Source organism: Bufo gargarizans, chromosome 8, assembly GCF_014858855.1.
Source record: "Bufo gargarizans isolate SCDJY-AF-19 chromosome 8, ASM1485885v1, whole genome shotgun sequence".
Lineage (NCBI taxonomy): Eukaryota > Metazoa > Chordata > Amphibia > Anura > Bufonidae > Bufo > Bufo gargarizans.
The window spans coordinates 89,886,009-89,901,984 of record NC_058087.1 but is presented as its reverse complement, the minus strand read 5'-3'; the positions used below and the strand labels follow the sequence as shown (position 1 = coordinate 89,901,984).

General features: G+C 42.2%; 1 protein-coding gene across 1 annotated transcript in view; it reads right to left on the bottom strand.

Annotated features, from left to right (window-relative positions):
• CCNYL1 (cyclin Y like 1) overlaps positions 1 to 15,976 on the bottom strand; it is a 60,508-nt gene that overhangs the window by 16,448 nt on the left and 28,084 nt on the right. Inside the window, exons 3-7 of the mRNA XM_044303263.1 lie at positions 13,967 to 14,001; positions 12,597 to 12,697; positions 12,058 to 12,093; positions 6,628 to 6,679; positions 2,460 to 2,579 (exon numbers count right to left, since the gene is read on the bottom strand). Coding sequence (XP_044159198.1) covers positions 2,460 to 2,579; positions 6,628 to 6,679; positions 12,058 to 12,093; positions 12,597 to 12,697; positions 13,967 to 14,001 — 344 coding nt within the window. The remainder of the gene's footprint in view (positions 1 to 2,459; positions 2,580 to 6,627; positions 6,680 to 12,057; positions 12,094 to 12,596; positions 12,698 to 13,966; positions 14,002 to 15,976) is intronic.

Sequence of the window (15,976 nt, the reverse complement as noted above, 5' to 3'; positions counted from 1 at the left end):
AAATCTGCTGACAGACCACAAAATACATATGATGGTGTGCGTGCACCCTTAAACCACATTCAACAGACTATCACAGACCTTGTGGATCTGCAGCACAAGGAATTGACTAAAAGATGCAATCAGCAAGGGCATTGCTCTGGTAAAAACCTGTATTACTGGAGTGCATGTATGGGTTAGGCTACTTTCACACTGGCGTTTAGGCTTTCCGTTTGTCAGATCCGTTTAGGGCTCTCACAAATAGTCCAAAACTGATCAGTTTTGCCCTAATGCATTCTGAATGGAAAAGGATCCGCTCAGAATTAATCAGTTTGGCTCCGTTCAGTCACCATTCCGCTTTGAAGGCGGACACCATAACGCTGCCTGCAGCGTTTTGTTGTCTGTCTGACGAAACGGAGCCAAACGGATCAGTTCTGACACACAATGTAAGTCAATGGGGACGGATCTGTATTCTATGACATAATCTGGCACAATAGAAAACGGATTCGTCCTCTATTGACTTTTAATGGTGTTGAAGACGGATCTGTCTGGCTATGTTAAAGATAATACAAACGGATCCGTTCTGAACGGACGCATGCGGTTGTATTATCGGTGGAGATCGGCGACGGATCCGCACCAAACGCGAGTGTGAAAGTAGCCTTAGCTGTCAGTCTCTACACGAAGAACAGTGCAGTAATACTGGCTCAGCACTTCTATTTGCTGCCTATTTATATGTTCGTATAGGAAAAAAAAAATTTACACTGATTGACATCGGTCCATGTAGGACAAGGTGGTGGTGTGAACAAAGCTTTTCAGCTTCCAGCAGATATTTGCATGCAGGCCTGAGAGGAAACCTAATGGACCTCATACTCTATGGCAGGGTTTCTCAACTTCGGTCCTCAGGACCCACCTACCGGTCAGGATTTGAGATTATCCCACAGAATGAATACCTGTGGTAAGTCCTGATGCATGGACACTAATTAGATCACCAGCTCAATACGAAGGAAATTCTGAAAACATGACTGGTAGGTGGGTCCAGAGGACCGGAGAAACCCTGCTCTGTGGGGTCCGTAGGCTTCGTTCGGCTCAGTTATGTGCCAAATCAGTCCTTTCCGTTCCTCTGCTTCTATAACGGAGCCGCAGAACCAAAAGGCTGAATGCTGATGTGAACTTAGCTGTCTGTTTATTTGACTTCATTAATTTTTGTCATATTTTGGGTGACATTTTGGTGCTCCGGAACAAATTACTAGTTTACTAGACTTCTGATCTCAAGTTACAATGGACATCCCAGAATGAATTACGGTAATATTATAAGTGGACAGAACAGTAAAAGTGATGTTTTACATGTCATTGGCTTTTTTTTTTTTTTTTTTAACAAGAAAATGACAGCGTGGCAGAAGCTAAATGCATAAATGCATACTTTAAGAAGTGACAATATATCTACATATCTGGAGGGGAGAAGGGCGAGGGCACCTTGGGAAGCATATACTACCACCACCTTCGCTTGTCAGAAGGTATGCACCATCAACAGTATACAGAGCTATATACTGTAGAGCAGACAAGATATTTGGCATTTCCCTGCACACTTATATTGTGGGGTTGGTAGCACTTTGCTTCCACTTTTGTGGTGCACACTAAAGGGAACAGAAAACACCTTCCCAATTGATATGGACACTAGAACCAGTAGATGGTGCCTGTGATGGACGTTCAGAGGAAATGTACTCAAATGAATCTGTCATCTACAGTACTCCATGATGTTTTCTGAGAACATAACTGATAACAGGTCAGTGAGCTGAGGTGCCGTAATTAACTACCGTATGTGAAGAGGTTAGCTTCAGTAAACTTAAACTAAACTAGTTACAGTGCAGACCATATGCCGTGACTGCTGTCAGCCCACAATCCAGTGTATTCCCCTTCCCCACAGCTCAAGAATACACCGTACGTCAGGCTCACAGCATGCACAGAAACACTAAGTGTGTGTGTCGGGGGAAGGGGGGGTGTATTATCAAAACTGGTGCAAAGGAAAACCAACTTAGCTGCACATAGCATCCAATCAGATACTTTCATTTTCCAAAAGGAGCTCTGAATAATTATAAGTGAAATCCGACTGGTTACTATGGACAGTTTTCCTTTGCACTAGTTTTGATAAATCTCCCTCCGTGTCTCATGAAAAATAAGGTTACTAAAAAAGTCATACTTGTCACGTACACACCACTACTTCTAATATACTTTGGTCAATATTTCACAATTTTCTAGATCCTTTCTTGGATATAACCAGACATTCCCATCTTGTACTTCTCAGACTTCAGGGTGTATGAAGCTCTACTCATACTTGTGCAAAGGCTTCTATTTTACAGGATTGTAATGGACACACGGACAGATCCATCAAGATCATTTTTCTTGCTTGTTCAGGTGCATAGTAAAATGTGAACAGCTTCCATGTTGGCTTCTGAAGATAAATGTCCCCCCACTTCAATACTTACTAAGGTGACAATTGCACACTCAGCTGTCAGTTGAGCTGCACTGAAAAGAGTCCGCACAAACCGGTAGATGTGCTTGTGATCTGGGTCATGTTTGCAGTAATCTTCTGTCACCTCTTCACGCTGCAAAATACAACAGGGGGTCAGGTTTCCTGAGAGACTGACCCAAGAAATGTTCTCCAAGGTTAAGAGTCTAGTAATGACATTTGCTGATGTCCAGTCATGGCATTTGTTGGCGTTTAAAAATTAGCTAAATAGTAATTGCAAGAAAATAAAAATGCAACCAATACTCTGCTGTCAATTGCTTCAGTGGTCACTGACAGTCACTGTTTACTTTGCTGGAGTACTTACCTGCAGTACAACCACATGACCTCTGTAGGCTATCACCAGCCTCAGCAGTGAAGCTTTTTACCTATGACAAGACTGCTGAGGTCAGTGACTGGCTGCAGAGGTTACATGGACCAATAACTGAGGTCATCACTGCAGGACAAGTAAAGAGCGACAGACGAAGACCAACAGAGGGCTGGCACTAGAGCTGAAGGGGATTTACCAGGTGAGGCTTTAATTTTTAAATATAACATAACAGAAGAACAATTTTCACATGAATATGAGTAAAGTACAGTTTTCGGCAGCTTTACAGGCTATACTTGGCTCTGGAATTAATAAATCTCCAACATCAGAAGAGAACTTTTAAGGCTACTTTCACACTAGCGTTCGATCGGATCCTTCTGCATTATATTTGCAAAAAAAAGCTAAGTGTGAAATTAGCCTGAGCGGATCCGTCCAGACTTTTACATTGAAAGTCAATGGGGGACGGATCCGCTTGAAGATTGAGCCATATTGTGGCATCTTCAAACGGATCCGTCCCCATTGACTTACATTGTAAGTCTGGACGGATCCGCACGCCTCCGCACGGCCAGGCGGACACCCGAACGCTGCAAGCAGCGTTCAGTTGTCCGCCTGCTGAGCGGAGGCTGAACGCCGCCAGACTGATGCAGTCTGAGCGGATCCGCATCCATTCAGACTGCATCAGGGCTGGACGGAAGCGTTCAGGTCCGCTCGTGAGCCCCTTCAAATGGAGCTCACGAGCGGACAGCCGAACGCTAGTGTGAAACTAGCCTAAGAGAGATTCAGTCTGTGCTAGAAGAACAATTTACAGCACGTTTATCCAGTGGCTGAAGTATTAAAGGGAGCTGGTCACCAGGAAAACCAGTGTTAAACCAAGCACAATGCCTGGTAGGGCTTCATCGCAGATCAAAAAATTATTTTGCTCCTTATACAAATGAGCTGTTAAAGGGGTTAAAATGGCTGCCAGTAACCTGGCAGGGCCTCACTACACTCCGGCACTTGCATATACTACATATAGTTGAGTATTCCTGTCAGGCTGCTCAGCCATAATGGCAGGCGGGATCACATCATTACTGTGACTGCTCTGCAAGGGATGGCAACCAGTCCTTCTCAGACACTAGGACAGGTGGCTGGCAGCCATTTTAAATCATTCCAGGAAAACCCCTTTAAGCTCAATGAGGGTGTGACCTGTGCACCGCTCCTTTGGTTCATTGCCCCCCTCTCAAGTCTGATTGACAGGACCAGGCTGTAGAACAGTCATTTTTCCTGGTCCTGTAAGTGCACCATTATTCCAGGCACAGTACAGTTATTTTCAGCCTGGAAGCGACTATTTGATGTAATGCACATGCTACAAGTTTATTCTCCTGTCTACTAGAGATCAGACACCATAGTGAATTTCACCCTGTTTTCTCTCTTCTGTGTTATACGATCAATACTATGATACCCCAGCACAGCATTACACGCTTTATAAATATGGTATCATCATAACCAACCCACAGAATCAAGTTAAGGTCACCAGTATCTGATCAGTGGGGGTCCGACATTGCCTTCTTGCAGCTTACCAAGCACAGTGCCATACATTGCATAGCGGCTGTGTGTGGTATCGTGCTCAGCCCATTCATTGATCGGACCCCCACCGATCAGATACTGGTCATCAGTATCAAAATATCGGAGACCCCCTTTAAAGTAGTTAAACAATATGGCAAAACAGCAAAATGAGAACCACAATTAAAAGCAGTGCCTACAAAACACAGAAACCGCTCAGAAATGTAGCTAGCTCATCTCCGTTCCATATGCGCAGTGAGGCACGTGTAGGTAATCAAGAAAAACTATCTGAGCATCCAATAGACCAAACACTAAATACAACGCGTCTCAGGCACATATACATGCCATGACTGTGGGCACCATGTGTGCCTGAAACACACAACCAATAGTTGTATTTAGTGTTGGATTTTAATAGTGACCTAGCAAAGCCTATGAACTTTTAACCCCTTAAGGACTAAGCCCATTTTCATTTTTGATTTCACATCCCCACATTCTAGTAGCCATAACGTTTATTTTTCTGTTCACATAGCTTATTTTTAGCGAGACTAGATGCATTTTTAATGGCCTCATTTAATTTACCAAGACTTGCATAGAAAAAACAAATAAAAAATTACAGGGAAATTCTTTACTGGGTAAAATTAAAAAAAAACTGCACACTTCCGCAAAGGTTTTTCGGATTTTTACATTATTGCATTCAACAAATGCTGAAAATGACATGCAGTCCTTATTCTGAAGCTCATTAGGATTACGGCGATACTAACCTTGTATAGCTTTTATTTTAAAATAAAAAAATATTTTAAAAATAAAAACCTTACAAAATGGCAATGCAAAGAATTTTTTTTTTTTTTTTTTATATATTTCAGTCTACAAAGTTGTATGAGGGCTTTTAGCAGGTCAAACTTGTTTTTATTGGTACCATTTTTGTGATACGTATGACTGATTACCGTTAGATGTATTTATTTTTTTGGGTGGGGGGGGGGGAATTAGCAGAGTGACTGAATAAATGGCAAATCGCATATTTTCCATTTTTTCTGTTACGACGTTCATCATGTAAGAATTTTTTTTAAATAGTTTTTATTTCTATACATTTAAATGTACATTTAGAAAAAGAGGGTGATCCAAAGTTATTTTTTTGTTCTATGTTCCTAACTGGGCAAATATAACAGCTTTCCAATTAACTCACTATCTCCAGTGGCTGGCTTCTCAGATTTCACTGAGGGTCACATGACCTGTGATGTCAGCTGCTCTCCCTGCTCTGATAAACTTTGTTTACAAGCCTGTAAACTAAATGTCACTGTGCTGGTCTCGCCCCCCTTCACTGCCGTCTGCTCTCTCCCCTAGGATCCTTAACCCATTCAGCTGCACACACTGGGTATCTGCAGCAGTGACAATTCTGGGCACAGGAGCTAATGGACTAGAGAGAGCATTGCACAAGAAGGTAGGGGGAAGATCCTGTGTGTATTAGCAGTGTCATTATACAGGTAGGACTTGTAGTTTTACACATACAACATGCTGCAGAGTCTCCCAGCAGGCAGACATGTCACTCAGGGCAGCTCTTGTATCCACTCCCTTAGCAGAGCAGGGGGAGGGGTAGAATGTGTTTTTATTGCATGTAAACAAAGGGCCAGAAAAGAACCAGGGAAATATATATTTTTTTTTTTCATAAAACTTGCTTAGCTTAGTTATATATTGCTGCCCATCAGATTTTCAGTGCTATATATTTTTTTTTTCATAACTCGGACAACCCCTTTAAACAATGTGTGTGTTTTTTTAAACTTTTTTTTTTTTTTTTTTTAACTAAATACCTATTAGCCCTCTTAGGGGACTAGAACCTGTGATCTTTTCATCCCTTGTACCATTCACCCTAATAGAGGTCTATTATGGTGAATGGGATTCTGACACACCCACACAGGCCTGAAAAGATTCAGCAGTTCCCAGGCTGTCATGATAACCAATAGGAGCCTTAAAGATGCCGCAATTGCTTTTGAACGCAGCATGAGGGGTTAAATAACAGGTGTTTGCGTGATCGCCATTCCCAGTCATTGCAGCTGGGTGCCTGCTGTATTATACAGCTGGCAGTCGCTGTGCATGGAGCAGGCTTCACCGCAGCAGCCCGCTCCATAGAATTCCTAGTACATAATGCCGTATATGTACGGCATTATGTGTTAAAGCGTTAATCTCCTAGATGCTGAAGTTATCGTTTTCGTAAAAACAAGAGTACTTGAAACATGATATTACAACCTTAATACACTGTGGAAAAGTAATGCAAAGATCTTACTGTCAGAGGATGCAACTTTTCATCAAATATATCCAAGGATCTGTCTGAATCTCTAGAAAACAAAGTAAGCCCATCATAAGCGATTCTGAAAAGCTTCCAGGTTTAGATTTCAATATTATTATTTTTTTAAGTTTAAGGAAAATCAGACAATTATACTTCGTAAATAAAATGGGTTACCCATACGGCACGGTTGTAAGAAGACTTGGATGAATAAGGGACACCTTTTCTTCACTATAATACTGCCCCTTTATACACCCACATTATGTACCTACTAGCAGCTACTTTGGCAAGTATCACCGCTTGTAAACCATTTTTGTAGGCAGCCAGGAGTCTTTCAGTTCTTGTTTGCGGGATTTTCATCCATTTTTCCTTGCAAAAGTCTTCCAGTTCTGAGAGATTCCTGGGCAGTCTTGCATGCACTGCTCTTTTGAGGTCTATCCACAGATATTCAATTATTACCCATTTGTACAAGCCATTCTCCTTTCAACATTTTTTATTTTTTCAATTGGTGTCACGTTTTCTTCCAGAATTTTGCTGGAATTTCATCGAATCCATTCTTGCCGCTACCTGTAAAATGTTCCTGTGCCATTGGCTGTTTCACAACACTGAAACAGGATCAATCCATCCCCACGTTCTTCTCAAGAAATTCTGTGCCTTTTATCAAAGCATACCTTTGTTCATTTTGGCCAAATAGTTCTATTTTAACCTCATCTGACTTGTTTCCAAAATGAGTCAGGCTAGTTAAAATGTTCTTTTGAAAACTTCTGGACACAAATTTTGTCGTGAGGAAGCAGGAGAGGTTTTCTTCTGATGACTCTTCCATGAAGGCCATTTATGTGCAGGTGTCGCTGAACAGTAGACCAATGACCCACAACTCCAGAGTTTGCTAAATCTTCCCGAAGGTCTTTTGCAGTCCAGCAGGCGTTCCGATTTGCCTTTCTAGCAATCCTACAAGCATCTGTCTGACATTTTTCTTGGTCTTTAAGACCTTCTCTTGACCTCCACTGTTCCTGTTAACTGCCATGTCTTAATTCCGTTTTGAACAGAGGAAAAGGCTTTGCTATCTTATAGTCTTCTCCTGCTTTGCAGACCTCAACCTTTTACATTTTAAAAGTGTCAGGTAGCTGCTTAGAGGAACTCTTGGCTGCTGTTCTTTGGGACAATGTTAGGGGAGTCTGGGAATTTATAAATCCTTTCAATTTGCATTACCTGGCCTTTCCTAACGATGATTGTGAATAAGCCCTCACCCTAATAGCTATTTAAGGTCTGAAACCTCAGTCAAAGTTTCACAATTCTATGAAGGTGCGTTTTTTTTTTGCCAATGAGCGTATACACACATATATAGACACAGATACATAATAATACTTTGATGCAGATACTTTATAGTGCATCAGAATCTATCCTGCTACATCTTTCTGCAATCAAATCATCAGTGAACACCAGTGGACCTGTCCCATGAGCAGCCATACATGCCCAAGACATAACACTGTGTCCACCATGATTCACAGATAATTTAGTACAATTGGGATTATAAGCACCTCTTTTCCGCCTTCTTAGTCCTTGTTGCCCAATGTACAGTCGTGGCCAAAAGTTTTGAGAATTACACAAATATTAGTTTTCACAAAGTTTGCTGCTAAACTGCTTTTAGATCTTTGTTTCAGTTGTTTCTGTGATGTAGTGAAATATAATTACACGCACTTCATACGTTTCAAAGGCTTTTATCGACAATTACATGACATTTATGCAAAGAGTCAGTATTTGCAGTGTTGGCCCTTCTTTTTGAGGACCTCTGCAATTCGACTGGGCATGCTCTCAATCAACTTCTGGGACAATTCCTGACTGATAGCAACCCATTCTTTCATAATCACTTCTTGGAGTTTGTCAGAATTAGTGGGTTTTTGTTTGTCCACCCACCTCTTGATGATTGACCACACGTTCTCAATGGAATTAAGATCTGGAGAGTGTCCAGGCCATGGGCCCAAAATGTCAACGTTTTGGTCCCTGAGCCACTTAGTTATCACTTTTGCCTTATGGCACGGTGCTCCATCGTGCTGGAAAATGCATTGTTCTTCACCAAACTGTTGTTGGATTGTTGGAAGAAGTTGCTGTTGGAGGGTGTTTTGGTACCATTCTTTATTCATGGCTGTGTTTTTGGGCAAAATTATGATTGAGCCCACTCCCTTGGATGAGAAACAACCCCACACATGAATGGTCTCAGGATGCTTTACTGTTGGCATGACACAGGACTGATGGTAACGCTCACCTTTTCTTCTCCGGACAAGCCTTTTTCCTGATGCCCCAAACAATCAGAAAGAGGCTTCATCGGAGAATATGACTTTGCCCCAGTCCTCAGCAGTCCATTCACCATATTTTCTGCAGAAGATCAATCTGTCCCTGATGTTTTTTTGGGAGAGAAGTGGCTTCTTTGCTGCTCTTCTTGACACCAGGCCATCTTCCAAAAGTCTTCGCCTCACTGTGCGTGCAGATGCGCTCACACCTGCCTGCTGCCATTCCTGAGCAAGCTCTGCACTGGTGGCACTCCGGCCCCGCAGCGGAATCCTCTTTAGGAGACGATCCTGGCGCTTGCTGGACTTTCTTGGACGCCCTGAAGCCTTCTTAACAAGAATTGAACCTCTTTCCTTGAAGTTCTTGATGATCCTATAAATTGTTGATTGAGGTGCAATCTTAGTAGCCACAATATCCTTGACTGTGAAGCCATTTTTATGCAACACAATGATGGCTGCACGCGTTCCTTTGCAGGTCACAATGGAGGAACAATGATTTCAAGCATCACCCTCCTTTTAACAGGTCAAGTCTGCCATTTTAACCCAATCAGCCTGACATAATGATCTCCAGCCTTGTGCTCGTCAACATTCGCACCTGAGTTAACAAGAGGATTACTGAAATGATCTCAGCAGGTCCTTTAATGACAGCAATGAAATGCAGTGGAAAGTTTTTTTTGAGATTAAGTTAATTTTCATGGCAAAGAAGGACTATGCAATTCATAGCATTCTGGAGTATATGCAAATTGCTATTATAAAAACTTAAGCATCAACTTTTCCAATATTTATGTAATTCTCAAAACTTTTGGCCACAACTGTAGTATATGTGATCCAGACAGTTTTCCATTAACCCAAGGTAATCAGTGTTATTCACTTCAGTGAAGAGAATGTTATGACTAAATCACTGTGTGTCACAGGGTGAAAAGGTAGCCCACTTCCAGCGACAGTATGACAAGATGAATGAGCAACACCACGTCTATGCATCTGTGGGAACGTCGGCTGATACTGCTAGCAGCTCTTCAGCAGTGATGCTGCAGATAGTGATTGTGATATTTTCCTTGAGTTCATCCAGGGGATGTGGATTGCTAGCATACACTTTCCGGTTTTAAATTTACCCACAAATTAAAATTGCATGTGTCTGAGGAACGTGTTGGCCATAACGCCTTGCTCACAGTTCGCTCCTCCATAAACAGTTCATAAACCAGTCTTCTGCAGCATCGCTCTTAAAGAGCTGCAAAAAGTATCAGCCAACATAATCCGATGTGCCTAAAGATGCAAAGACTCGAACGGGGACCACTTTCAGCATCTATTGTGACTTATTGTTGGCAATTAAAAAAAAATTTTTTTAAATCCCCTACAATCTACTTGCTCGTTCACCTTTTCATACTATCGCTGGAGACGGGTTACTTTTTCGTAGGCCCCCCTGTATATAGTTTTATCTTTACGTTATTGAGATGTTTATTTACAGATGTTTTGTATGTTTCTTTATTATATATTATTTATATTATTATTATTATATATTATTTCATTTAATTTCTTAGAACAGTCAAAAGGGCAACTTACGTTCTATATAACTGTATTTTAAACCATTCTAGATAGCCTACAATTCATTTTTTGAATAGAAGTTATTTATTCATTTTACTGACAAAATAGGCAACTGGGTGTCCAGTACACCGGCTGACGTGTATGCAGCGTACATGTAACCAGATTCTACTGTACTGGGGCAATAGGGGCCATAGTGAGTTCAGCACTGGCAGGAGCACACATCGCAGCTTACAACATAAACTGACCTGTACTGAAATCCGCCCATGTCAGTTTATTTAATTTGGTTTTTACTGCAGATTCATAGCAAAATCTATAGTGGACTTTTCAGGGTTCTTTTATGTCATGTGTAGACATACCCATGGGGTTCAGCCACACGTACTGGAATTTCCAGTACAGATTTAGCTGGCTTTCCGGGTAGAATTGTTGCTGCTTCTTTCTGTGGATTTCACTAAGCACTGTAAAAGTTTGAAAAAAAATAATATAAAAATCATTTTTTTTTTTCCATAACGTGGATGTGATAATTTTTGCTGAAACTGCATAACATCATGGACATGCAATGTGCATCATAACCAGTCCATGTGGACATGCCCTTATGGTGCTTAGAGACAGTGCAGCCTGGCGGAGGGACTCCTACAGATTACCACTAATTGCTGGGCTGCACCTGTACTTGCTCTAATAAGTGCAATGTAATTGTATGTTCAGGGGTAGAAAGGGGTTAATGGAGTTAATCCGTATCTATACATCTGCTAGATGAAACCAAATCAGTCCAGCTACCACACACGATGGCCTGCGGTAACATCGTGTGGACAACGGTCGCTGCGGACGACCTTTCATTTCACTGCACACGAGTGCACATGCGAGTTTTTAGGGTTTCTCACAAACCACAACATTTGGTGCACGAGACGGCTGCGAAGAAACCCCCTTCATCTGTTTTCCATGGGAGTCCATGCACATGCAAGACTGCACCTAGTTTTTCACCATGCTCATTCTTGGAGGGGTCTCTGTCGTGGAATAGGTGGCCAACATTGCCATAGGCAAAATCAACCAAGTGAACAAGCCCTTTCGGACCCCTGCACACGGTGTGGAATGTGTGTGTTTTCTGTGAGGAAAAACCACAGCGTATTACAGTACCAGCAAAGTGTAGGAGATTGCACTAATCTCATGTACACTTGGCAGATTTTTTCTGTGCAGAAATTGACCTGCATTGTGTTTTTCAAATTTCACATGTCAATTATGCTTTAACCATTTTCAATGGAAGGGTGAGATTTTTGGCAAAACTGCATCAAATCCGCATTGAATATTTTGGTGCGAATGTGCTGCAGAAACGCACATAAAAATCAAAAAACACAGATTTGTTTGGCTATTATGTGCGTTCACCCGCACCTGTTTGCAGGTGGCCTTCAGATGATTTTGATGCTTTTTACACACAAAAAAATAAATAAAAAAATCAGCATTAGTATCAGCTCTAAAAAATCTCTAAGAAAAGGGTGTAATACAGAAACTGTGTTGGATAACAGATTCTGAAGGCATATTCAGCGTCTGATTTTCCTGCCTCTATTCCTTGTAGTCAGATGATTAATCCACAGATGAGCGTTTTCCATACCTGTTCTTTATGTGGTAATATATTGCTAGGGTAACACTGAAAAACAAAAAAAAAAGAACAAAAAGGTAAAGGGAATAGTGGTAAAAGGGAGCAAAAATACCATGAATGACACAGATGGGGAGATTTACTCAAACTGCAGGAGTTCTGGAGTAATCTGCACACACAAAATGGCGTACATAAGCGGCAACACATTTATGAAGCACTATAGGAAGTTTCTTTCAGCACATCCAACAAGGGAGCTTCTGGAAAAGCAGTAATGTCATGGCCAATCAACAGTGGTCAAAATGATATGTCACTAGCAGGATATTAAAATGGCACAATTCAGAATTTTGACCAAATACTGAAGTGTGATCGAGGCATATGGCAGCTTTCAGACGGCCGTAATATGGGGCAATTTTAACTTCCACATTACTGATGGGGTGGATGGACCTCCGGCAGTGCTGCTGAACTAGGACCGCTATAGGATACATAGACAGGAGGTAAGGGCACAGGCCAAGATTAGGAGGTCTCAGGAGAGGTTCTCCCGCTCTTTCACTCACCACTTTATTGTACTTCTGAGATTAGGCTGGCTGACTGTGCTGTCATCTAAAAAGATTGTGGAGCATGAACTGTACTTCTTTGTAAGTTGCCCGGGAGAGACCTGGATAAGAAAAAAAAAATCTATTACAAAAACCTTCCCTTTGAAGCTAATTTCACACATGTGATGTTTCTGTCCGGATGCGGTCGGTTTTGGCAATGGACAGCATCTGGACCCATTCATTTCAATGGGTAGATCCACATTGTTTACCCTGACCATCTGTCCGGTTAATAAATATCTCAGCATATTCTACCTTAATCAGTCTTAAAGGGAATCTGTCACCCTGATTTTTGGCATTATCTACAGTAATACATGAGTAGTACTGCAGATAGAGTCTGGATCACTATTTTTTTTTATACTGCCCCCCCCCCAAGTATTCCAGTGCAGCTTTGAGTGCTGACAGCGGGGGAAGTAGGAAGATAAGAAATAGAGATCTGAACTCCTTATCTGCACTACTACTCATGAATTATTGTAGATAATAGTACAAAATCAGGGTGACTGATTCCCTTTAATGCAGGACTGGGCCATTAAAGTCAAGGGGACAGTGGAAAAGAAAATCCACAGCATACGGATGGCATGTGTGTGCAGTCCACTTTTTCTACTGATAGTTGCTAGCAGGTGCGGTGTGTAAAGCTTGGGGTACACGACAACAACATCCGAGAGACTTGACTGCAGCCTGCTGTCACAGCTGTAATGCTGACAAAATTCATTCAACTTGCACCTAAAGTCCTCCATTTTTCATTCAACAGACTGACACATTCTATATCGCTTGTGTGAAAGATGACATACACAAAGAATACTGGATAAAGATTCAATTTCCACAATTTAAAATATTAAAGGAATAAAATACTGGAAATCAAGTCCATGCTACAGTTTGCTGACAGATGGCGCTAGAGTACAGTACAAAGACTGGAGAAGGATCTTTCATGGCAGGATATCTTCATATAATGTGGATTCATCTCTGGATGCTGCTGGATCAGAAGCACAGGAGCCATTGAAATAAAGAAACATGGACTGAAAAAATGTAAAGATGTATCTGGCCTGCCGGATACACAGAGGCGAAAACCTCTGCTCAAGGGTGAGCGATAGAGGTCACCAGCCTACTCGGTATAGACAAATTCTAATTAACCATTATTAAAAGTGGTAAAACAAGTATCAGGCCATGAATAGGCGCTTGTACTAATTCACAGCTAATGAGAACTCCCTGGCCAAGACCCCAGCAGCTGATTTACAGCATAGTAATCCTGTAGACATAAGTACCCAATAACGCCAGAGGAAGACCACAAGCAGGCAGTTTAATGCGCAATAAATCAGCAGGCGAGGCTTACTTACATGATTTATGTGGTTACTCTTCCTCTTTTCTCTCACTATAAAAAAGAAATACATATATTACTACAGGGGAAGTTCAGCGTCCAGGACATTTATAAACTTCCAATCATTTCCTGAAATGATAAACCATAGTACAAGACAAGTAAAAGAGTGCCTTCACAGGTGGGAAGGCCTCATGCACGTGACCATGTCAGTATTACAGTCCACAAACCACATTTTTCTCCCTCCCATCACTAGAAATAACTACTCGGACAAGAATAGGACATGTTTTACAATTTACAGAAAGGACACGGATGCAGATCGCATCAGACATGGATGGGTGTGTGTGCAATCCGCCAAAAATGTGGATCAGTCGCGGATGAGGCCTAATAGGAAGCCATGGTCCAGCAATATCAGCATATCACAGGGTCCATGTGTGCAAAAATCCTGTAGTAGATATACAGAACTACAGACCTATGCAGAAGGGAAAACAAAATGTCAGCATACCATGACATAGTACACAGTGCTGTCTTAGACATTTTAAAGGGGTTGTCCAGCTGGCATAACTAAAGAAGCAATACTGACCACGACGATTCCCAGTTGCTCCTGTTCCGATGCTTCCTGGGTCACCGCTGTGGCCTGTAAATGGATCATTTTCTGTGTGTCTAGAAGGACCAGCAGGGAAGCCTCAGAACGGGGCAGTGGTTCCTTTAAAAGCTCTAAGTAGTACAATACTCAAAAACCGGTTTAGAGGTTGTATGCCCTTTAGGACTCATGAATGCGTGCAACCTGCACTGTGCAATGGGGACCACAAATTGCGGTCCCCAATGCACAGGCACCGTTAGTGTGGCCTGCGCTGACGGAAGCAGACCCATTTGACTTAAATGGGTCCAGAATCCGTCTGCACCACAAAACAAAATATTTGTTACATGTTCTATTTTTTTGTGGTGTGGAGGCACGGACCAAAATGCAATGGAAGCGCTCTACAGTACTTGTGTGGCCTTTCACTCCATATGATTGCAGACACACATGTGATACGTTGCGCACATGGCCGGTGCCCATATATTGCAGACCCACTGTTTGCAGGCCTTAATAAGGGAATGACCAGTACACATGTTCATATGCATGAGCCCTTTGAAAATTCTGCAGTAGAGACCCTATTAGCTATGCCATTTTGATCCATTATAACCAATGTATGTAATACCTGCCAGCAGGGGTGGGCTGGCCATAGACTGATGTACAGGGGGCCGCCTAAGCCCTTCTCACTGCTGCTGGCTGGGTACATAATGATCTGATGCTTTCAGTATTAACCAACGCTCTGAGCATCAGGTAGAGAGGCACCTGGCCAGCAGCTGTCCTCCTGAATTCAACGGAGTTACCATCCTCAGGATGCAGATAGGGCCGTATTTTATGCTGCAATGTGGTATTTGGTTCCGATGGCTGATATTTTGCGCTGCACTATTGTATTGCTGGCCCCGCCAACTTCTTTAGCCCCTGCCTACTTGTGTTGCCGACTCGCCTACAACATGGGCCACTTTTAGTTTTTTGCAGGGCCACTTTAAGGTCCCAGTCTGCTCTGCCTGCCAGCATTTCCATAATCACACCCAATAACGTGCAGGGCTAGCAGAACTACCCTCCTCCACCTATAGCTTCTTCCAAGCATGCCAAGAAAGTAGTCCTGGCAGGAAATGTAGTCACATTCCAACTTTGAACCAGATGACTTCCCTTGTTAGGGACTTCAGTAAGTGCAGAGTCTCTGCTACAGAATATTTCCTTCATCGACAGAGGGAAAGCCTCCAATAATGCAGTTCCCCACAATTCCACTGAAGAGGACCCTTCCCTAAACTGAGCAGGATCATCGGGCATGTTCACAGGAGTTGTGCTTCCACTTCCAGGTATCTGACATCTTCTTATATGTCAGAAGATGTGTCAAGCTACATGTTCCTTATGATGAATGTTCTGGAGAGAAAAGTACACTTTAAAATATAACAGAAAAAAGTCACGAATCCTACAGTGAACAAAGGTGTTAAAGGG